General features: G+C 42.7%; 1 protein-coding gene across 1 annotated transcript in view; it reads left to right on the top strand.

Moving 5' to 3' along the window:
* Positions 1–24,834, top strand: part of CWH43 (cell wall biogenesis 43 C-terminal homolog) — a 63,437-nt gene extending 38,603 nt beyond the window's left edge. The window contains exons 8-15 of the mRNA XM_054990193.1: positions 108–187; positions 7,430–7,535; positions 10,484–10,619; positions 12,839–12,988; positions 21,552–21,696; positions 22,029–22,090; positions 22,871–23,026; positions 24,335–24,834. Of these exons, the coding sequence (XP_054846168.1) occupies positions 108–187; positions 7,430–7,535; positions 10,484–10,619; positions 12,839–12,988; positions 21,552–21,696; positions 22,029–22,090; positions 22,871–23,026; positions 24,335–24,422 (923 nt within the window). The 3' untranslated portion in view covers positions 24,423–24,834. The remainder of the gene's footprint in view (positions 1–107; positions 188–7,429; positions 7,536–10,483; positions 10,620–12,838; positions 12,989–21,551; positions 21,697–22,028; positions 22,091–22,870; positions 23,027–24,334) is intronic.
* The last annotated feature ends 340 nt before the right edge of the window (positions 24,835–25,174 follow it).

Below are 25,174 nucleotides of genomic sequence, written 5' to 3'. Positions count from 1 at the left end.
ATTTGTAAACTGACAAATCATCTCCTTGTATTTCCTTAATATTGCAGTACATTTTCTGCTTGTATTTCCTTAATAGTAATATAGGCTGTATATTTTTTTCCTTCTAGCTTTATGGCTGTTTGTTGGTACAGGCTTACTAGGATTAGGACTGCGATACAAGGCTTATGAGAAAAAATTGGGCCATGGGGTGAGTAATGTCTTTTAAAAAAAATATATCACATCTTTAGTCTTCATATGCAGCTGCTAGTGCAGAACAAAACTATTTCAGGATGAATAGAACTGCACACAGTATTCAATACATAATGTGTAGATTTACTATTTACAATAGCTGTTCAAAGTTCTACAGGGCTCCAACATCCTGTGCTATTCAATGGACCCCATTCACATATTTGGCGGCAGGCCATGAAGTGATGAGAAATCAAATGATAAGCATGTGTGAATAAGCTGTTAAACCTAAATTTGACTGACTCATCAACCTGGACCTAGAAACATGAAATTTGGGGAGAACATTCCTTTCATGATGTAAACACCCACTAAGAAGGGATTTTAAGAAATTTACCCCCTAAGGGAGTAAAAAGGGGTCAAATGTGTTTTCCAGAAGGGATATAGCTTCCCCGTGTGGCTGGCAGGCTATTGTCTGCTTTTGCCCCTGCCTACTGCCAGCTTGGCCACTCTTCCCTGATTGGGCCAGCCTTTCAAGGTCATTTTCATATGTGGGCTGATTGGACTCACCCCCCACATTCTAAACTTATTTTTCCACAAATATTCCCAGGCCTCCATTGTTATTTCTCTATTAAAATTTATTGCCCATTTTACCATCTGCGTCTTAAATGCTTCATCTTCTGTGTCCCATTTCAATAACACTTTATATACCTTAGAGATCATCTTTGGTCCCTCTCCTAGCAACAACTCCTCTAGTTCTGAATTCTTTTCCCTAAACCCCACCTTCCTTTTATCCACTTCATATATATCATTAATTTGTCTATATTGTAGCCACCCATATTCAAATGGTAGATCTTTTTGACTCTTCAATTTATAGACATTTCCTTCCGCCATCAATAATTCTTTATATGTTAACCATTCTTCTCCATTATATTCTGAACGTGGGCTTATCACTTCTGTGGGGACAATCCACAATGGTCTTTTCTCCCCTACAAATTTTTTATATTTTTGCCAAATCTTGAATATATTCCCTCTTACGTAATGGTGCTGGAACATACCATCCATTTTATGCTTTTCATACCATAAATACGCATGCCATCCAAATACATTATTGAAACCCTCTAGAGCTAACAATTTTTGATTAGCTAAATTCACCCATTCCTTCATCCATGTTAAACATACTGCATCGTGATATAGCTTTAAATTTGGTAATTGTAAACCACCCCTTTCTTTTGCGTCACACAGTACTTTTATCTTTACTCTCGGTTTTTTCCCCACCCAGACAAAGACCGATATTTTCTTTTGCCACTTATCAAATTGTTTTTTTTCCCTTAACAATTGGGATAGTTTGTAATAGGAACATCACTCTAGGTAACACATTCCTCTTAACAACTGATATTTGTCCCATCAGTGATTGATTCAGTCTATTCCACTTCACCATATCTTTTTCCAATACCATAATGAACAGTAAAGGTGAGAGCGGACATCCTTGTCTTGTTCCTTTTCTCACTTCCAAGTTCTTTGTCAAATCATTGTTTATACATAGTGCCGCTTTCTGGTCATTGTATATTGCTTTAATAGCATTTATAAATCCTTGACCTAATTCCATTTTTTCCATTATTTGAAACATAAAATCCCAGTTCAAATTGTCAAGGCTTTCTCTGCATCCGCAAAGAAAAACTCTACCGCCTTGTCAATTCATTTATCATAGTATTCAATGGCATCTAACATCGTTCTCAAATTGTCCCTAATTTGCCTGTTGGGCAAAAATCCTGCTTGTTCTTCACCTATAAACTCCATCAAAAATCCCTTCAACCTTTCCGCCAAAATTTTGGCAAAAATTTTATAGTCATTATTGAACAGAGATATAGGCCTGTAATTTTTAACATCTGTTAAGTCTTGTAGTTCCTTCGGGATCAATGAAATATTTGCTTCATTCTACGTTTTTGGCATTGTTTTGCTCTCCAATATCTCATTCATCAACTTTAGTAGTACTTGCACCAGGCCCTTTTTAAATATTTTATAAAATTTTGCCAATATTCCATCCGGACCTGGCGCTTTCCCCACCTTCATTGATTCAATAGCATCTATAATTTCCTTTTCTGTAATTGAAGTGTTTAAGGTATTTTTCATTGTCTCTGAAATTTTAGGTAACTTTATTTTCCGTAGGTATTCTTTTATTGCTTTTGTTTCTATTGCCTTCTTTTGGAATAATGTAGCATAATATTTATAAAATGCTCTCTTTATACCTCTGTGGTCTATTATTTCTTTTCCCTGTTCCACTATTTTAACAATTGATTTTTTCTCCCTTTTTTTCTTCAGTTGCCATGCTAAATACTTTCCTGGCTTGCTGGCTCCTTCAAAATGCTTTTGTTGCAAACTTTTTAGATTCCATTCCAATTCTTTATTTATAAAAGCCTTCAACTGTTCCTGTAGTATCTTTATTTCTTGTAACAATTTTTTCTTTCCTGGTTTCTTTTTTAATTCCTGCTACTTCTGTTTTATTTTACCTTGAATTTCTCGCATCTTTCCTTCTTGTCTTTTTTTCCCTTTACTATTCAAAGTAATCAGGTTCCCTCTCATTACCACATTAAATGCATCCCAAACTATACTTATTGGCACTTCCTTTTCCAGATTCGATTGGAAAAAGAATTTCATTTCTCTTTGTAGAAATTCCAAATTTTCCTGATCCTGGAGGAGATCCTCATTTAATCTCCATCTAAATTTTTTCCTTCCCATTGAGGCTTCCCACATTATTGGACTAAGATCTGAACTTATTCTCGGTAACAACTCAGTTCTCTTTGTCAACAAGGTAACTTCCTTCGTTGCCCATATCATATCAATTCTAGAAAAAGATTGATATCTAGCCGAATAATATGTAAAATCTTTAACATCTGGGTTGTATTTTCTCCATACATCCTCTAGGTTCTCTTGCTTTATCAGGTCAAAAAAAGGTTTTGGTAGCTTCCCTGTTTTACCCCGTCTTATCTTCGTTTGTTTGTCCATCTCTGGATTAACAACACCATTAAAGTCCCCTACCATTATAAATTGTTCAAACACATATTGGTCCAATTCTTGTGTTATCTTTTGGAAATATTCATCTTTCGCTCCATTTGGGGCATATACTCCTAAAATTAGAGTCCTTTTCCCATTCAGCATTACTTCTATAGCCAAATATCTTCCATCTTTGTCTTTCGAAATTAACTTGGGATCTAATTCTGCCTTTGCATATAACACAATTCCTTTTTTCTTTTGCTTACTTGATGCCCAAAATTCTTTTCCCAACAATTCATTTTTCAAAAATTTAATATCTTTTTCTCTAATATGCATTTCTTGTAAGCAAATTATATTACATTTTTGTTTTTTTAGCCAATGGAAAACCTGTTTACGTTTTTGTGGTGAATTTAATCCATTAACATTCCAGGAAATCAATTTATAATCCATCATTTTATTCTTGTTGAGTTCTGGGAAAGTCTTTTTGGTTTTGAAGTAAGAACATCGTCATTTCATGTCTTGACTTGATGGTAACTTTCTGCGCTTGAAATTGAAAAGTTAATCCTTCAGGTATTTCCCACCTGTACCTGATTTCTTTTTCTCTTAATTTTTCTGTTAATTCCTTGTATTTCCTTCTCTCTTGGAGTATTTTTCTTGGTGCTTCTTTAATAATTCGAACTCTGCTCTCCTCAAGCACCAGTGGATTTTTAAAGTGCTCTCTCTCAAGATTTCTTCTTTGATTCTTCTTGCTGTGAATATTACCATCACTTCTCTTGGTAGTTTCTTCTGTCTTGCATAAGTGTACTCTATACATCAAATCAATACTCATTTCAATTTCTTCCGGTTGCTTACCTAAGTATTCCGCCAATATAGGTATCATCTGTTGTTGTACATCCTGTCCTTCAGATTCAGGCACACCTCGAAATCTCAGCTGGTTCTCGGCCACCTTACATTCCATCATTACTACTCTATCTTGAAGCCTTTGACACTCTTCTTTAGTTTTCTGCTCCACCCCCTGGACTGCTTGTTTTGTTGTTTGCATTTCATCCTTCATCTCCTCTAGGCTCTTAGTTAATTCTGCCACCTCTGCCTTTATTAAGTCTTTCACACGTTTAGTCAGATTTTCTTCCATCTTTTGAATAAATTGGGATATTTCTTTTGTGCTTTCTAGCACTTTCTTTTCTAATATTTCCAAGGCATTTTGCCACTCCAATTTCTCTTTGTCCGCTTTCTTCATGGTTGGGCTGGCTTTCACTCCCCCCCACGTATCTGCTCTTTTTCTTAACTCCATTTTTATAAAAGTACTCCAATTCTTATTATAAGTCCGTTCATGCCCCTCCAAATAGTCTCAGTTCCAATCACTGTTTAATTTCCTTATTATCTGTTTGTTTGTTCCTGTCTTTTTAAAGATTCTTTAAATTTGACCTTACCAAAATGTCAGGCGCAATTTCTCTATGGTTCTTCCCTCAGCCTTCTCAAAATGGTGCCCAAGCACTTCCTTTTGTTTTTCACCTTTGTCCTCTTGCGTTGCTATCCTAGTTTCACTTCCATGTCTTCTATGGCCTTTGCACTTCCGCCTTTTACCTTCGTTGTTGATTCCTCTCTAGCAATGCCGAGTCACTCTCTATATCAATGCCAGTCTCGCAATGATTCCTCCGTTTATTCAAGCCTCTCCTCCCCTTTTCCCAGCGTTGCTTTTGATTCTGAAACTGCAGGTATGTATAAACAATTTAGTTTTTTTTCTTTTTATGGCTTAAAGTCCCACCAAATCCTCCCGTTTTCACTTTAAATGTCCCAAGATAATCTTCCTGCTAACTTTTTATTAACTCAGTCCCACTTTCTGGCTGGCGTTTCCTTTTAAAACGATCCGTTAAAGTAGATAACAATCTTTACCTTCTTTCTGTCTCTTAGGGTTATTCACGCTGCTTCTGAATTTCAAACTTGCTCAGAACCTTTTGTAGAAGCCTGGTTTCTGGTGTCCTTATGTCGGTTTGACTCGTAGAGCTCTGTAGAGATTTTAGCTCGCCCTTCTCCGAGGGGACCTCAAGGTGCCAGGAGAAATCCTTGATTCAGAACCTCTTCTGGTGCTGAGATCACACACTCTTGGGGTCTCGTAGCATTCTTTCCCCTTCCCTTCCTGGGATGAGGTGGCAGCTGGCAAATCTAAGTGCCTGCCTGCCCAAACAGTAGCTCTAGATCGCCCAGCGCTCCAGGCGATGTCAGTTCACCATCTTTCCCAGACCAGAATTCCGTGTTTGTTCACTTTATTAATAACCTTGAAAGTGATTGTTCATAATTTGAGCCACCCACTGATGTGGTTACACTGTTTGTATTACTATACTGTTTAGTGGGTCCTCTGTTTGTTAACAATCTCCCTGTGGGGCCTGGCTTTCCTGTGTGTGTCTGTACCCCATCCATGCGTGTGTCTGTACCCCATCCATGCCATTATTTGATGCTGACCTGTTATTCTGAACCAGTGTTTAATGCTGTACTTTGATGTCATATTGCCAGTGCCATAACTGCTTTGCTTTCACAGGCTTACTGAAGCTGCAGGTGTCTTATCTAACAGCTTTGGGAGCTTCTGACCTTGTACACTGCTTGCTCCCATGAATTACTGTGTTTCAACTCTAATCTCTTGCTTTCTCAGTGTCTAGACTTGATAGTTAAAATATGTGAGAAGTTCTCAGGACAGGTTCACACCAAAAGTTATGTTTTACTGATGGGATGGGGGAAAAGAGTAATTGTGTTCTTTAAGAGGAATGGTTTTCCCACATGTTGCCATTCCTGTCAACCTGTTTTTACTGCTTAGTTGCTTACCTTGCTTCTGAGTAATCCTATGGACATATCTGCGGAAATGATCTGATTCCTGAATAAAACCTTTTAACCAAGAGCCTGGATTCTTGCTGTAATGGTACAGGGGTCTATCTACCATAGCCTGTCATCCATAGCCTGACAGTGTGGCTGGCAGGCTGGCAGGCTCCTGCCTGCTTGCACCCCCCTGTCTCCGATTGGTCAGCTGTGGAACTCTTGTGTTCTGAGGTAAAAATCGAGTCAAGGAAACTACAGTTGAAGAAAGACAGTACAAGACTCCTGAATAGGAATAACATGCTTCGCTTTATTCAAACATCTTTGTGAAGCTTAGGTACTATGCTATTATACTACAAAACCAACTTTAAAAAAACCAACCAAAAATGTTACATACCCATAAGTATTATAACTGGATTTAAAGTAGTAAAATACCATAGCGAAGAATGGGTATCAAACTAGTTTAAAATACAATTATTTTTCTAGGATGATAATAGGTCATCATTTGTAGAACTAGTTCCTCTTCCCTCTTCTTTACTTTATTCTTAGTTATTATTTATACAGCACCATCCAGAAATGTTCATAAGCAAAACAGACAGATCACTATCCTTGAAGCATACAAACTGATGAATATGTGTAAATACAAATGCAGTTACCGTACTTGGGCTAAATTATAACTGGGGAAGAAAAAAGTTAAGCCAATGATACTTATTCAACGGCTCAGGGTTAAGCTGATGATACTTATTCAATGGCTCAGGAACCTTATATGGCTCTTTGTCATGCCACCCATGGCTATTCTGAGCATCATTTCTCAATGTGGCACCTTCCCTACGTTTAAGAAAAGTGGGCAAGAGATGAAGTAAATGTGGCTCTTTGGGTTGATGGTAATTGTGAATGTGGTTGTTTGAGGTGTGGAGTGAATACAACTGGGTTAAGCCAAAAGTCGACTTGTCAGCATTATTTGATGTAGTGCCATGAAGTCCTTCCTGATCTTCTTTTGGACAAATAATATATTTTCAATAATTCTATAAGCTTCTGTCACCTGATAGCCATTATCAGTACAATCAAAAACATTTTCCTGGGATTAAGCCCCATTGAATTAAATCTTAGTAGGATTCAGAGTTTACATATTTAGGGTTCCTTTCTTCAATTTTCTTTGATGGTGGTGGTGGAGAATGCCTCCAAGTCATAGCTGACTTATGGTGACCCCTAGTGAGGTTTTCATGGCAAGAGACTAACAGAGGTGGTTTGCCATTGACTGCCTCTGCAAGCCTGGTCTTTGTTGGAGGTCTCCTATCCAATGACTAACCAAGGACAACCCTGCTTAGCTTCTGAGATATGACAAGATCAGGCTCACCTGGGCTATCCAAGTCAGGGCATTTCTTGGATACTAGGAGGGTAACGATTCTAGCTATATACCTTGACAAAACCAGTACAACTTATTTTTCCCTTTTCATATTATCTGTAGCCTGCAAGGAAAGACTTCTCTGCCTTGATTTGGCCATTCAGATTTGGCTATGACAACGAAGGATGGTCTAATCTGGAAAGATCAGCTATTCTGCTGAATCAAACAGGTACTCTTGACAAAATCAATACTTTCTCCATTTTGCTTCCCTTGCCTCCTGTAGGTGGAGTAGTCTCTTCCATCAGTGACAGGAGGAGTGGGGACCTTCTCTGCTGGGGAATAAAGAACACAGAGGTAGAGGTTCCAGTAGTGGTCATTGCCCAACAGTAGGCTCCACTTCTAAGGCTGATCAACAAGTATCACATGCTGTAAGACAGTACTGGAGTATTGGAGTAATGTCATGTCTGTGCCCCATCCATGCCATTATTTTCATGCTGAACCAGTGATGCTGTTCTGAACCAGTGTTTCATGCTGTAACTTGATGTCATATTACCAATGCCATAACTGTTTTGCATTCACAGGCTTATAGAAGCTGTAGGTGAAGCTAACGGACTGTAGAAACTCTCAGTGCTTCTGACCTTGTACCCCGCTCACTCCCATGCATTGCTATGTTACAACTTTGATCTCCTGCTTTCTCAGTGTCTAGACTTGATAGTACAAATATGTGAGACGTTCTCAGGATGCATTCACGCCAAAAGTCCTGTTTGGCTGATGGGAGAGAGAAGGAGTAAATGTGTGAGTTAAGAGGAAGGGTTTTCCCACATGTTGTCATTCCTGTCAAATTGATCCTTACTGCTTAGCAGCTTACCTTGCTTCTGAGTAACCCTATGGACATATCTGTGGAAATGATTTGATTTCTGAATAAAACCATTTAACCAAGAGCCTGGATTCTTGCTGCAATGGTACAGGCAGGGCCGGCGCGCCCATGGAGGCCAGGTAGGCGGTGGCCTTGGGCGCGTGGGCTTTGGAGGGGCGCCGGAAGGGGTGTTGGGGGTGGAGGCGCGCGCAGCGAAGCTGGCATGACTGGGATGCAACTACTGCTGCAGCCAGCCAGCCAGCTCCGTGCTGCTGCCGCCACTGTCGCTGCCGCCACCACACACCCCAGCCGGTCACAGCCTCCGGGCGCCGTCCCAGCAGCGGCTCGCTGCTTGTGCGCCCAGCTGGGGTGCGTGGTGGTGGTGGCACGGAGGTGGCTGGCTGGCTGCAGCAGCAGCTGCAGCAGCAGCCAGCAGCCAGCCATGCCAGCTCCGCTGCGTGCTCCTCCACCCCAGCCGGTCGCAGAAGCTTTGAGCTGTTGCTGGGGTGGCACACGGAGCAGTGTCTGCGTGCTGCCCCAGCTGTGGCTCGCAGCTTCTGCGCTCGGCTGGGGCATGTGGCAGCGGCGGCACGGGGCTGGCTGGCTGGCTGGCTGCAGCTGCTGCTGCTGCTGCCAGCCACGCCAGCTCCGCTGCACGCTCCTCTGCCCCAGCCGGGCGCAGAAGCCGTGAGCTGTTGCTGGGGTGGCTCACGGAGCAGCCTCCGTGCACTGCCCCAGCAGCAGCTTGAAGCTTCTCTGCTTGGGGCTCCGTGAGCTGCCCAGCCCCCCTGCAGCACGTGATGACATCTGTGATGATGTCATCACGCAGTCCGTGGTATGCGCGCGCGCGCAGAGCACGCATGTGCCGCCTTGGGCGCCAGAACCTCTGGCACCGGCCCTCGGTACAGGGATCTATTTGTCATAGCCTGTCATCCATAGACTGACAGAGGTATTTCACCTTTGATTTAGGACTGAAGCATATTGAAACAGCAGCAGTAGCTATTAAGGTTGTAAACTGAGAAGTTCATGATTCAGAGAGCTAGCCTGGTGTAATGATTGGAGAACTGGACTAAGATCTGGGAGAACCAGGTTCAAATCCTCCCTCTGCCATAGACCTTGCTGGGTGAACTTGGGCCAGCCTTTTTCTGTGTCCTCACAGGGTTGTTGTGAGGATAAATGGACACAAATGATGTTCTAAGTTGCCTTGGGTCTCCATTGGGGATAAAACAGGTTATAAATAAATAAAATGAAAATAAAATAAAAGTCTTACTTTTAGCCAAGTGGTCTTAGATAAGCTAATATTTATCAGCCATGTAATCATATATCATCATTGCTTGTTGTACTGATCTGCCTAATGGGGTTCTTGTAAGGATTACTAAGGGAAAGTATGAGAAACACTCAAAATGCTCTAATGTGCCATACAAATGCTAAATGATATTATTCTATAAACCTAATTTTATATGGCAGGCGGCAAAACTGGTCTACTTAAATTAAAATTAAATCTTTATTAGGAAAAAATTGTTTTGGTGCACTCAGTTCATCTAGTTGATTTTCTTGGCTAATTTTTTGCAAATAACAAAACTACTTGCTAGTGACATTGATAAGGGCTTCCCACTTCTGGTAAAGAATTCTCAGGGGGAACCAGCAAGGGAAACATACACCAAAACATTTTTTTCTATTAAAGATTTAATTATCCTTCACACAGACTTGCTGCAGTTGGATAGATGGAACTGGAATACTTTTTCTTTGCACCTTTTTTACCCAGAGAGTCTGTGAGACAAAGAGATGACAGGACTAGAGACGGACATGAACTGAAATATGAACTGAAGTTCGTCATGAACTGAGCCAGTTTGTGGGTTGCGATTGTGAACCAGTGGTTCGTGGGACCTCATTACTCATGAACCGTGATGAATTTTAGCCTGGTTCCATCATTGCAGACAGCCTGGCACCGATCAATCAGTTTCCTAGGCAATGGGGGGGATGGGCTCTCTGCAGACCTTCTGCTGACCCAGAAGTGACTTTTTCACAAAATGAACAAGCCCGTTTGTGAACTGGGGCAAGTTTGTGAACGTTCATGGTTTGTGGTTCGTGAAACGCGACGAGCCATGAACCGCACAGTTTGGAATTTTCCCGGTTCATGCCCATCTCTAGACAGGACCAATAATAAATGTTAATGTATCTTTTGATGTAAGGAAAATAATTTCATAAGATAGAACTTCCCAGTTTATCTCTGCCCATGTTTCTCAAAGAAAATTATTATTGATGATTTATTAACATGCTTACAACTTTTCAAACATTTTAAGCATCATTTTGTCCTCCAGGGGTGGACTTCATTACTATTATAGAGAGTGATGCCTCTAAACCATTCATGGGGAACAATGATCCAACCATGTGGCTAGGAGAAAAACTTGGCTTCTACACAGATTTTGGTCCAAGTACACGGGATCATACATGGGGGTGAGTCATACCTGGATTCAGAAACACACAGGTGATTAAAGACAGGTGATTAAAGACTAAATTAGATCTTAAACATGTATATCTTATGTAATGCGGTGAGAATGCTTCTGTGCAGCATCAAGTAAATGTGCATGTCTCTGTGGTGTAATAGCTAGTGCCGTTGCTTTGTGAGCATTGCTGTCTGGTATCTGCAAGGATTACATTGTTGGCTGGTATCTGCCTGGGTGTCTTATTCCTCCCTCTTTTAAATATGTCATCTTATTTAGTTAGACAATGCATACACCACCTTTCCAGGGAACCTGCTTTGAGGCTGCTTACAAAGCAAAACAAGATACAGTAATAAACTTCATATCAATATTGGCCCCGAACAGTCCAAGAACAGTGTGGATAAGTTAAGTACAAATTTAGAATACTCCAAAAGGGTTAACGGCCCCAAACTGTTGTCCATTCCACTGCACTTCGATGATCTGCTTAGCTTATCCAACCATTTTGAATCAGTTAGATACCATTGCAGTCCAACCAATTGTTGGAGTATAAGATATTGTGGTGCTTGCTGAGATACACCAACCCCCTATAATTAATGGGAAAGATGTGAGAGTAAATCCCCCTTACAGTCAGGCCAAGTATGCTCTCCCATTATAACAGCTGACATTATTAATATTACTCACCATCATGCAAGGGAGTGAGGTATGGGGGCAGTATGTTATGAATGCCTGCAGGATATATCTCGAATGTCTATTTCAGACTGACTGACAGGGACCCAGTGTGGACATAATTTGAAATGTATTTCTTGGAATGTGGCAGATTGGTCAAATAAAATTCAAGACTAGAGGCAGGCCTGAACTGAAATATGAACCAAAGTTTGTCATGAACCAAGCCAGTTCATGGTTTGTGAACCGGCAGTTTGTGGGAGCTCATTTCTCACAAATTGACAAATTTTAGCCTGGTTTGTTTGGTTCCTGTTTTGGTTCACCACTGCCTGGCACCAATCAATTCATTTCCTAGGCTACAAAGGGGGGATTGGCTCTCTGCAGACCTTCTGCTGACCAAGAAGTGATGTTTTCATGAACCAAATGAACCAGTTTATGAACTGGGGAAAGTTCGTGAAAGTTCATGGTTCGTGGTTCGTGAAACATAATGAACCATGAACCACATGGTTCTGAATTTTCCTAGTTCATGCTCATCTCTGTTCAAGACTCTTCATTTGTACAATTTATTAGATGTTATGATATAAAATACTTTGTATCCAGAGTGGACAGCCTAGTAGTAGACTAGCATGCTTGATATCTACATCAGTTAAATGTACTCTAGTTTTGTTGCCATTTATGAAATTCTTGGTGACGGCCTGCCTCTTGATATTTGCAAACCAGGAAATTCTAGTAATTAATGTCTAAGTCCCCCCGCCCCCCCCCCACTCTTCTCCCTTTTATTATGAGCACTGTTGGTCCGACTTGGATGATTATCTCTGAGTTTCAGGTCAAATTCCCCATGGCAAAGATTATGTTCCTGGGAAATTTGAACACCCGCATTGGTGATTGTATTCCAGGACATAATGCTGAGGATTATGCAATGGATCCTTATAACGAGAAAAGGAGATCAGAAGATCAGTTGATTAATAAAACTGGGGAAATTTTTAACCAACTGATTAATACATTTAATTTGGTAATAGTTAACAGTAACATAGAAGGAGATAAATATGGTGAATTTACTTATTTTACTCAGAAGGGTACTAGTGGTATTGATTACTTATTAGTATCACAAATTCTCTTGAGCAATATCCCACTAATGACTATTAAGCACATATTCTACATTTGTATTTCTGAAAACATCAGGGACATCAGGGACTAGAGAAAGCCCTTTCTAAACATGTACTCTATGGTCTCATCTATCACTTCTAGATTTTTGGTAGTGACAGAGGAAAGAATACATGGATACTTAGTATGCCTCTTAAAAATGGAAAACAAGCTTGGGAAAGCACACAAAACTCACCCCTTGTTTCCCACACTTCCTTCATCTTTCTTGAACCCTCTATAGGCCTCTACCCTAGTTGGTTATGAGATGGGCACCCTTGGCTGCCCAACAGGCCAGTCAATGTTTGAAGCACAATCAATGTTTGAAGCACAGCAACTGTCTCAGGATGCTGGAATGCATGCTAGTGAAAGCTCATTTTATGCTTTGGAATTAATCCCAGTCGGTAATTTTATTTTCCTATAATGCAGGATGATGGTTCTCTCCAGGTACCCCATTGTGCATTCCAGGCACCATCTTCTTCCGTCTCCTGAAGGAGAGATAGCTCCAGCCCTATCCATGACTGTAAATTTCACAGGGAAACTGGTGGATTTTGTGGTTGCTCATTTTGGAAATGAAGAGTATGTATATCAGTCATCTTCATATAAAGAAAATATTTATTCCTATAGTAGAGAAGTATTATTGGCCACATCAGAGAAACTGCTCCAATAGAGATGATGGATGCACATCAACCAGTGTTTGATGATGGGAACTGGGACCACAGAACCATGTTCAGGAAGTAGCTAATGAAAAACAATAGCAGATACTCCACCTGTCCCTATTTATCAGGAAGTTTATATATTCTATATTCCTGTTGCTATTCAGTTATTGGTGCTCTTTTCTTCCTATTTTGCCTTTCTGGAGAAATTCTGGTAATACTAGAGTTGTTTTAAAAGAATATTGCCTGTGTGAGCACATGAGTGAGTATGCACTAGTATATAATCATAGAATCATGGAGTTGGAAGGGGCCATACAGACCATCTAGTCCAACCCCCTGCCCAGTGCAGGATCAGCCTAAAGCATCTCTGACAAGTATTCATCCAGCCTCTTCTTGAAAACTGCTAGTGAGGGGGAGCTCACCACCTCCCTAGGCAGCTGATTCCACTTTTGAACTACTCTGACCGTGAAAAAGTTTTTCCTAATATCCAGCCAGTACCTCTCCATCCCCTGCAATTGCCTATCAAACGTTGTGGAATGTGTTTGAGTTGCAGCTGTTCTGCAGCCAGATTCATTGTGAAATTAAACTTTCAGTTAAACATTTTTCAGATTTTAAAAAAAGGAAACTGTTACACTCATCCCCTGCTCAACGGTCTATGCAAGACGAGACATTGCCGAATAAATGCATACAGCAAATAAGAAGACTAGTTTTCAGCAAAGTATAGGGGGCAGGGGAGAATACTTTGGTGTGAGAATTGGGAATGTTCTAAGTGTACAGGTGTCCCTCTATTTATCTTTGAGATTTCGCAGCGATGCGAGAGGCTGGTAACCACGGGATCTTATCACTAATAATTTAAAGAGTCCTTTCCCAAGGATATACACACATAAAGCCAGTGTTCTTAATTATAGGGTGGTCTTTATTCAAGGGGCAAATGCATACACACACAGACACACATGAGGCCTAGGAAAAGCAGTGATAAAAGTGGGATAGATTTGAGGGATTGCAAGGCAATAGTTACCTATTCGGAGAGCAGGAAAGTCCACAGAGGGAGAGCTTCAAACGCCAGCATTCTTGGGCAAGGGAGCAAGAGGCTTAGGGCAAACCTCAAGGGAACAGTGCATTGGATCTGGTAAGTGTGTACAATTTGAATGAGGCCAGGGCCCTACCTTTATAGGTAAAATGTGCCCTGAGGTGGAAGAACACACCTAGCCATTAGAACAAAGACTCCAATGGTCAGTTCCTGGGATTAACAAAAGGTTTGATTACCTTGATTGGTAGCTGCCGGGGTGTGTGAAAGTAAATTAAAATTTGTTCTAGCACTGCACAAAGGGATAGTTTGTTAATGAAGTCCACCGGAGCTAAGTTGATTAATTTAGTTGGGGGAATGTACTTTCCCAGGAACACTGTAAATTTTTATGAATGTCGTTTGATTAGCTCCTCAATCAAGAACAGGAGCTCTCATCACTAGAGGTGGGCACGGTCCGCATAATGGACCTAATTTCGTCACGAACTTACCCAGTTTGTCCTTCGCGAATACGCGGGCTGTGGGCTTGTGTTTTTCTCACAAAAGCGCCGAACATTGGGGCTTTCTGTCCGTGTGTCCGTTGGCCCGTCATGCCAGGATTCCCGCTCAAACAATTTCCTAGGCAACGGTGGAGCCACCTTCCCCGTTTGGAACACACCAATCTTAGCCCAGGAAACCTTGATTGGCAGCTCTGTCAGCCAAACAGAGATCACCAGCCTTTCTGCATAAAAGACAAAGCGCGCGGAGCCCCGCTGCATTTTGCTGGCACGGGGACGTGAGTTAGCTTCTAAGCTTAGCAACTGCTTGCTGTGGGGAAGGGTTTTTTTTTTGTGAGAGCGCGGCTTGTGCCTTAGGACTTTGGGGCTTCTGGTGCAAGAGAGCTTTCTCTTTTCTCCATTCCTGTTTAATTTTTTTCTCCTCCTTTCTATTCTAGTTTTCTTGAGAGCACTTTTTAAAAAATCCTTTTACCGCACTATCGGGTTACTCTGATTTCTTTCTGCGTTTTGAGTCCTTGGGTTCTTCTTGGGCTTATTCCCCCCCTCCCCCCAAATCTCTTCCTTTTTTCTGGGTTGCCGGTGGGTTCTATTGTGCTCTGACCCCACCCACTCACAGACCCACAGTGGGTGCAAGGCAGCTTTGGGCGTTGTCTGCTTGAGTTCTTGCCTTCTTTCCCCCACGTTCTTTCTTGGCTGCTGATGAGATGCAGGGGGAGGGAGAGTGCTATTAGGATCTGTGAAACACCCACTCTCTGATGACCGGCAGCACGCTTTGGGGGGCTCTGTCTGCTTCACTTCTTTCTAAGCCTTTTTCACTCCCTAAATAGTGGGTGACTTGGGGGGACATTTCCAGCCTGGCTTTTGAGGTGCAAGGGGGAGACTGCTGCTGGCCTCTGTGAAACACCCACCCTAGGACCACTGGCAGCACGTTTTGGGGGGCTCTCTCTACTTCTTTCTAAGCCTCTCTAGAGTGTCTTTTGTGGTGCATTCTTCCCTCAACTGGGGTCCAGCTGGGTGCCACTTGGCTCTGCCCTACTCTGCTCCAAGCTTTTGGGGCTCTGTGCTTCATTTAAAATTCTCACTTGTTTGTAGAGATCTTTTCTCATAGCACCATGAGGGTTGGAAAGAGGAACAAGAGTGGTCGTGGTGGGAAGAATTGCAAAGGTTGTCCTGGGTGCCCATTGGTGCCCAGTACAAGTGGCACCAGGGACAGGGAGACCTCAGAGGCAGCACCTCGTTCTACAGATTTGCTTTTGGGGATCAAGGAGCAGGCAGAAGAGCTCTTAGCGTTGCCCACTGAGGATCAGCTGCCAACACTCTGTGGATTGATCTCAGAGGGCACCGGAGGGTCCGGCAGAAACATCCAGCTCCTTCCCATCCCAACCTCCTGTGGCTTCCCCTGCCTGCACTCCACCCCCCCCCCCAGCCCAGCCGCACACTTCAACCATTAAGGCTTTGTCCTCCTCCCGAGCCACAGATTCCTGGTGTCCGTTTTAACCCCACGCTTTGGCGGCACTTCCGAACCATCCCAAACCACCCGTGTTCGGTGCGTTGCCAGGTCTGCAATGCCATGGTGTGTAGGGGTGTGGACCCCAAACACGTGTCATCCAGTGTCCTCCTCAGGCATCTTCAGAGACATCACCCAAGCCTGTTGGCTCAAGAAAAGCCATCAAGCAGTGGGGTGAAGAGGGCTGCTGAGCAGGGAGAAGGGCAAGTGGAACGGGAGTCCACCCCAAGTAAGGCTCACACCCCTGAGAGCGCTGTGGGTGGGAGTGGAACTTCTAGGTAGGCCACCCTTCAGGAACTTGTTTCCTCTGGTTCGTCCCTACCAAGCAAAAGATTCAGGGGGAAAGCTCAGGAGGCGGGAACACGTGTACTGGCTGAGATGATAGCCCTGGATGGACTACCTTTGTCTGTGTTGGAGGGTGTGGGCTTTCGCAGGGCAATGCATCATTTTGTACCCTGGTTCATGACACCCTCGCAGCGGACTGTTGGCCAGCGAGTCTTGCCTGCCATCTACAACTGTGTGGCAGAGATGGTCAGGAACCAGCTGGCAAGAGCAAGAGGGTGGACTGTGCACTTCACAGCAGACCGTCCTGCTCTTGCGAGCGCAAGGGCCCCTCTGAGGGTCAATCCCCAAAGTCCAGTGACAAGTAGGACAGTGGCCCAGGTCAGAGCCCAGCCCCTAACCCAAGCAAGCAGACACACAAGCCCTGTCCCTGGTGTCCTCCTCCTGTTGACAAGCCCTGTCCCTGGTATCCTCCTCCTGACGACAAGCCCTGTCCCTGGTATCCTCGCCTGATGACAAGGCCTGTCCCTGGCACCTTCTAAGTACCTCCTCTTATTCTTTATAAACTCTACTACTTCCATTATAATTTGTATGTTGACAAAACAGTCTAAGGCACGACTGTTATCCCTTTCTGGCGAGGCAGGAAGGTGGGTGAGGTCGGCTGCCGCCAAGTTTACGCTAAGATGGAACTTCAGGTGCGGTCACCTCGTTGGTGTGGGATCAGGCTTCCCCCGGGTGAATGTGGCCTCCTTTCTCCCCCTCGGTGAGAATACCAGCGCACTCTATTTTGGCCTGTCGGGAACGGGGGGAACCTCCCCCTCCTCCTGATGACACGTCTTGTCCCTGGTATCCTCCTCCTGATGACACGTCCTGTCCCTGGTATCCTCCTCCTGATGACAAGCCCTGTCCCTGGTATCCTCCTCCTGACAACAAGCCCTGTCCTGGTATCCTCCTCGTGACGACAAGCCCTGTCCCCGGTATCCTCTCCTGATGACAAGCCCTGTCCCTGGCACCTTCTAAGTACCTCCTCTTATTCTTTATAAACTCTACTACTTCCATTATGATTTGTATGTTGACAAAACAGTCTAAGGCACATGATGAGCTTCCTTGATTGAATGCATCACGTTCAGTGAAGTGGGTTCTGTCGGCGACCGTCCTGCTCCTGCGAGTGCAAGGGCCCCTCCGAGGGTCAATCCCCAAAGTCCGGTGACAAGTAGGACAGTGGCCCAGGTCAGCTTGCTTGATAGCAAGCAAGCTGACACACCATGTCACTGAGGTGGGACTCATTGTCCACTGCCCAAAGAGGCTCCCTCTGAACAGGGTAGCATAAGTTTCCTTCCTTCAAGTTGTGGAAGACATCCTTTCCCTCCCTCCCGTGCCTTCCATTCCAGCAAGGGGCCTTTGGATTGCTACATGATCTCCTGTTGCGGAGTTGGCTTTCACTCAAGTACATCCATTCATTTCCCATCATGGAGAGTTGGTCTCCCTGCCCCCGGGGAGGGCATCTATTGTTGATGCAGCCCCATGTAGGTGGGTTTTGTGGGCAGCCACCTCTCCTGGACAGGAGCACAAGTCTCCCTCCTTCCTCCAAGGGTGGGTAAGGGTCAGTCAGAATAGGGGAGGGGAAGTTGTTGTTTGTCTCTTTGGAAAAGTGATAATCAAGGAGTGTTACATGAGAACCTTTGGTGGGGAAAGTCGACTCAAGTGAAAATCTGTGGGAAAACCAAGGCTTTTCTGAATCGAACTGGTTCTCAAACTGGGCCGGTCCGTTAAAAAGTTCGTGGTCTGTGGTCTGTGGGAGCCCACGAACCCCGAACCGGCGGTCCGTAGGCGAATGCCGGTCCGTGCCCATCTCTACTCATCACGGAAGGAGGGAAAGGAATGCGTTAAGTGAGGATGACTCTGCGAGACCTTTGTTGCGCTGGATTCCTTAGGGACTAGGGAGACTGCAAATCCAATCACCTCTAATCACTCCATATTCCTATGTGGCATTCCATTTATGCCTGGATCTCCCAGGCAGGATTCAGCAACTGTTAGCTGGAGGTCCTCTGGCTACAATACAAGCTGCCATTTTAAATCCAGAGGCCTGTTGATTTTTAATATCACAAGCAGCCATGTTAAAATGGCTATTAAAGATGGCAGAGGCCAGGCCAATTGCTTACAGTAGCAGCAAAATAGTAAAGAGTCCAGTAGCACCTTTAAGACTACCAAACTTTATTGTAGCATAAGCTTTTGAGAGCTACAGCTCGCTTCGTCAGATGCATCTGACGAAGAGAGCTGTGGTTCTTGAAAGCTTATGCTACAATAAAGTTGGTTAGTCTTAAAGGTGCTACTGGACTCTTCACTATTTTACCTCAACCTGAGACTCTGAAGAGTCACTGCCAGTCTGAGTAGACCATACTGACCTTCATGGACCAATGGTATAAGTCCATATAAGGCAGCTCCACATGTTCAATAGAGTGGATGAATGGGAAAAATACAAGATATTCTTCTTTTCCCTAATGGGAACTCAAGGTGGCTCTGAACATTCTCCCTTCCATGAGATCAAATGAGATTGAGCGTGTTCAGGGTGGTATGGCAGTAGGAGACCCATCTTTAAAAAGAGCAAGAAAAATATCTAGCACATTTAGTGAAAGGGCAAATTCATCACGCAGCTGCATATAGGAAAATGAGGGGAGTAATGATTGCTTTTGTTGACAAGAAAAGCACAGAGATAACAAAAGTCAAATTAGATAAGGAGGGGAGATACCTCTTTATTTTTTATTTTTTAACATTTTATTTAAATACAGAGCATAAAAGAAACAATACGTACAAAATATATCAATACCTCTTAAAACCCCAATAGATTTATACAGATCTTATTAAAATTAGAAACATAGGAATGATGGATATAAATTGAGAATGTATCAGTTAACTATATGGTGTGTAATGACATATACTAAACATAGCTATGATATAATTCCTTTGGAATCTCCTTCTGTTCAGAAAGATAAGTTAGAATTGGAGATCAAATTTTCTTGAAATTAGTGAGGGCTTTAGTTGATGTCTGGTTCAAATTAAAAGTAAGTCTTGCTAAGACATACCGATCCCATAATCGTGTATGCCACATTTGTAAAGTTGGGACAGTAGAGGCTTATAAAGAGGTACCTCTTTATAAAAGGAATTAGAGGAATGGAAATTCACATTAAGGTGTATATATGTACCTAATATGGGTCAGAATTTTTTTTTTCAAAATATGATTGAGGAGGTTTCAGAGTTGATGGAAAGAGATATTATTTTAGTGGGAGACATGAATGCAATAATGGACCCACATTTAGACACATCCACAAACTCTGCTACATGTAGTAGGTTCCCCCAAATATTTAAAAACTAGATGGAGATACAGGATATGAAAGATGCCTATAGGTAAGAATTGCTACCAGGCAAAAAGTATTTGTCATATGCTTCCTTGTTGTAAAGGATATAATGATAAAATGGATTTGTTTTTTTAAAAAAGAACATTCTCCCTTCTGCCACTTTATCCTCACATTAAGGGAGGTTACGCTGAGGGTGTGTGACTGGCAAAGTGGGAATTTGAACCTGGGTCTTCCAAATCCTAGTCTGCTTTAACACCCTACACTGGCTCTTGCTGTAGAACTTGGGTTTGCTGTATGGATATGTAAGACTACATATCCAAACTACAAGTGACAAATGACACTTGAACAGCAAGTGTATTCCTCCCTGTTCAGTTGCCCTCCACTTGCTCTCCACTCGATCCACTTGCCATTCAAGTGTCATTGTAGCTTGGCCCTAAGGCCCTTTCCGCACGGTCATTTTACAGCATTTCATATCCCATTCTACTTCCCATGTTCTCCAGATTTCCACACGTACAAAGGAGTCATGGGACACAGATATGACATTTGTCCATCTTTTCCCATTTTTTCCCCCTGTGCACATTCTGCGATTTATTTTTAAAGCTGCTTGCCTTGTTGATGTTGCAGTGTGTTATGTCTGTGTGAAACACCACTCCCATTCTGCTTCTCATCCCTCCCCTCTTTCTTTCCCCCAGGAGCTAATTGGTCTGTCTGCAGGTAACCACACTCATCTTCCTCAGCTCCACAAACTTTTATCTGCCATTTTTTTTCTTTTTCGAAAGGGCAGCAATGCTGGAACTTTACTACACTTATATTCCTTCTAATTTGTAAATTCTAAATCTAAAAAGCTCCACCTAAATCTTGGCTAGCATGCAGGGAAGTTTGCAGAGAAGGATCGTAGCACTGCATCTCTTAAATGGCTGTAGAAACCACCCTCTCCCTCTTCAGTTCTCCAAATTCCTTTTCTGCCTTAAAAAAAACCCCAAACAAATAGGGTAGTAATGCTGACACATTACTGCAGTATTATTCCTTCTAATTTCTAAATTTTGAATCTAAAAAACTCGTCTTGGCTGACACACCGGAAGTTTTCAGAGGACTGTAGTGCTGTGTCTAAACTACTCCTTCCCCATCTTTATTTCATGTGTCTTTATTTTCTTCCCTCTTTGGCATTAGACAAAGCCTGAAACAAGCCCCAAGCAAATGAGTATTGAATCGCCCCCTTTTTTTAAATTAGGGGAGAGTCACAAAGCTGTGAGACATTCCTGCATTCTTCCCCTTTAAGCTCAATGTGCGTCATGTTCCCTGATGGCAGTCCACATTCCCCACTAATCACTTCTTGGGTTCGCTTTTTTATTTCCGTTCTTTACAACCAGGGCTCATATTTGAAAATAAAAAACTGGTAGGTAGGAGACTGCCCAATCAGTGAATATAGGGACAGGGAGTGGGGTACAAACTGGGCTCCAACTTTGCAATGTTATTATGCATGCTCTGAATTTTTTTTAAAAAAATGATGTCAGCTCCAGTCCCCGGAAAAGGCAGCTTGAAGTTGAAACAGACACTTCTCAACTTGTCTGGAATGAGAAAGCAGACACCAAATTGCCTCGAGATCGTGCAGTGCAGAATGCTAGGAGCCCAAGCAGATTCAGCACTGATTGGCATGAATACTCAGTATTGTGGGCTTAAAGTGTGATGTGCAGAAGGGGCAGAAATGATCGATAAAATATTTTGGGTTGTAGTTGTGAACAAAAGTACTGGTGATATTCATTGTACACAGCCACTTCTCTAGAAGGAAGACTAAAAATAATGTTATCAACCTCTTTCAGAGAAGACTTGGATAGAAAGCTCCAAGCAATCACCGTTTCCTATCTATTGAAGAATAGCTCTAAACAGGTTGTGTTTCTGGGGTATGTCACTTCAGCTCCCGGTTCCAGAGATTACTTGCAATTAACTGAAAATGGCAACATGAAGGTATTGTGGAACTAGAAATCTTTTAAAAAGAATCAGTAATTTAATACAACTGGTAACATAAATATTCATGTCCAACAAGTAAAATAAATAAATAAATCTGTGCATGTATTTAAACATTTCAAGATCATTAGTCAGTATATCCCTCTTTTTTTTTTTTAACCACTCTGGGCTTTGCCATCAAGCAGAGTATACCCTTCTAAAGCCATGGACATCACACCTTAATTCCTGGACATTTTAGTTTCAGTTCAGTTATAGTCTTTTGCTAAACTTTAACCATAAAGATGCAACTTACCTTAACCATTTTTCCTCTTTTTGGTTTATTTGATCATTAGGATATTGACAGCACAGATCATGAGAGGTGGTGTAGTTATATAATGTATCGTGGATTAATTAGGTATGTCAAAATTGTTACCTTCTTTCAAGTACTTTGTAGCCCAGACTGTGACTAATCTCTCAGTAGCAGTCCATATGATCAGTCAAACTGATTCAGATTCTGCATTCAGATTCAATTATATACATTGGGCAAATTACCATCAATATGTTAACACTGCAATGTGTTTTTAACTTTTGCTGAATTTTGATAAGGTTTGTATTGGCAAAATGTAAGGAAAATTAAGAGTAGCAGAAAAATATTGGTGAAGAGAGACCATGGAACACAGTTCATGGAGTAGTGATCTTGTTCAACAAGCCCTGTTTATGTGAGTGACAATCCTAAGCAGGGCTCATTTCGAGGGGCAACGGTTCCGGCAGTTGCCCAAAGAGGTCACATGTCAGGTGGCCCCACCCACCTGACTCTCGGCCATTTGGGCCCGTTTCGGCCTGGATTGGGGCCAAAATGGCCCGGATTGGGCTTCTGACGGGTGATGGATCAGACTCCTGCTCAGCAGTGACCCGATCCTGACTATTTTGGGCCCCTTTTTGGCCATTTTCAGCCATTTTGGGCCCAATTTCAGCCCTGAATGGCCAGGATTGGGTCCAAAACAGCCAGGAAAGGTGATGTCAGGGGGTGTGGCATATGCAAATCAGTTATGCTAATGACACACTTCTGGTGATGTCAAGAGGTGTGGCATATGCTAATGAGATATGCTAATGAGTTTCTTCAGCTCTTTTCTATGAAATGATCCATTATTATTATTATTATTATTATTATTATTATTATTATTATTAATGACAGGTTGGGTTATGCTCGAATTTCTCATGCTGGTCTAAGCGATTCTGAACTTCAGATGGCAAAATTTAGAATCCCAGATGATGCAGATAATTACAAGGACAATGACAAAATCACTATTGACCCCAGTGAGGTTCCACAAGAAATCCGATTCAGTTCCAGGTTAGTGTACTATAAAGATACATTGTGTTGTTATATTTTTAGGCGAGTGGCTTAAGAATCGGTTTAGCAGCTTCTACCTAGGTGTTTGGTAACCCCATTTCTATGGTGGGGATTGTAACTAACAGTGTAATACTAAGAAGATTTATTTTATAAAACAATTGACTTTATCATGTCTAACTCTGCTTACGATAGCACTGTTAATCTGTTGTAGTTTTATGTAGTTCTTGGTGCAGCAGTTGAAGTGTCTGACTAGGATCTAGGACTAGGTTCAAACCCCACTCTGCCATGGAAGCTTCTTGGATGACCTTGGGCCAGTCAGTCAATCTGTCAGCCTAACCTACCTCACAGGGTTGTTGTGAGGGCAAAATGAAACAACAATTTATATACTGTCCTTCAGGACAACTTAATGCTCATTCAGAGTGGTTTACAAAGTGTGTTATTATTATCCTTGCAACCAGGGCTTTTTTTCTGGGAAAAGAGGTGATGGAACTCAGTGGTGGAACTCGGGACCACACAATGATGTTACTTTGGGTCAGCTGGAACAAGGGGGGAGTTTTTTAAAGTTTAAATCACCCTTGGTGAAAATGGTCACATGGCGGGTGACCCCTCCCCCTGACCTCCAGACAGAGGGGAGTTTAGATTGCCCTCTGCGCCACTGGTGCGGAGGGCAATCTAAACTCCCCTCTGTCTGGAGATCAGGAGGAGGGGCCACTGGCCATGTGACCATTTTCAAGAGGTGCCGGAATTCCATTCCACCACACTCCTGCTGAAAAAAACCCCTGCTCACGACAATCACCCTGTGAGCTGAGTGAGGCTGAGAGAGCTCCAAGAAGATGTGACTGACCCAAGGTCACCCAAGGTCACCCACTGGCTTCAAGTGGATAAGTGGGGACTCAAACCCGGTTCTCCAGATTAGAGTCCTGCTGTTCTTCACCACTACACCAAACAGGGAAAAGCAATGTATGCCACCCTGAGCTCCCTGGAGGAAAGGTCGGATATAAATTAGCTAAATGAATATGTTGTATGCAACTCACATTGAAGTGAGTGGAACACACAAGATCATTGTATGCATGTTTATTCCAAAGTAAGTACTTCTGAACAGGACTTACTTCAAATAAGAAAATGAAAGTTGTCCATATTCATGGAGAAACTGAGAAAATTAGAACACAACTCAGAGAGATGACCGTGAAATAAATTCCTTAATTCCACAAACTCAGTTGTTACAGAGGAAATATTCATTATGTTATAAAACTGAAATTCTTATGTCATGCCAAATATTATCAACCTTTCTTGCTCCTTTCTCCATAGGTTTGGATCCTACAAAGAAGGCCACAACTATGAACGGAATCATCACTTTCATATGAACACACCAAAGTATTTTAAACAAAATAACTAAAAGGATGGCATGGCAGTGAAGATTGCCATCGTCCTAGCTGACTTGCGTCGACCCCTGGCGCAGTTTTCATGGCAAGAGACTAACAGAGGCGGTTTGCCATTGCCTGCCTGGTCTTTGTTGGAGGTCTCCCAAAAGGATGGCATAGCGACATGTTCATAAAAAGCAAAGCCCACTGAACCCGGTGATCTGATACTCTGTAAAACAGAGTTGCGTAAGAAGTGCCCACTGGATCATTCCAGTTGTCCTAGTCCAGCATCCTCTTTCACACAGCAGCCCGGCAATTGCCCTGGAAGGCAAACAGTGCTGCCACCCAGCACTGAAGTTCAGTGGTTTGCTGCCTCTGGCTGCGGAGGCTCCCTTTACTCACCCTGGTGAGTTCCCATTAAAGGACGTCTCTGCTCTCTTCCATGAATCTGTCTAGTCCTCTTTTAAAACTCTCTCTCCATGTGGCCATCACCATCACCCCTGGCAGTGAATTCCACAGTTTAATTACTTGCTAAGTAAAGATGTATTTCCTTTTGTCTGTTCTGAAAGTATTTTTCAACAATATCATTGGATGCCCCCAAATTCTAGTATTATGGGAGAGGGAGAGAAAGCTCCTGGTAGCCACTTTTTCCACCCTATATATAATTTTATAAGCCTCTATTCTGTCTGCCCTGCCCTTAACCATCTTTTTTCAGGACTGAAAAGTCTCAAATCCTCCAGTCTTTCAGCTCATAGGAAAAGTGCTTAAACCCCCTTACCATCTTGGT

The sequence above is a fragment of the Eublepharis macularius genome, chromosome 10 (genome assembly GCF_028583425.1).
Source record: "Eublepharis macularius isolate TG4126 chromosome 10, MPM_Emac_v1.0, whole genome shotgun sequence".
Classification (NCBI taxonomy): domain Eukaryota; kingdom Metazoa; phylum Chordata; class Lepidosauria; order Squamata; family Eublepharidae; genus Eublepharis; species Eublepharis macularius.
This window is presented reverse-complemented; position numbering and strand designations above follow the sequence as displayed.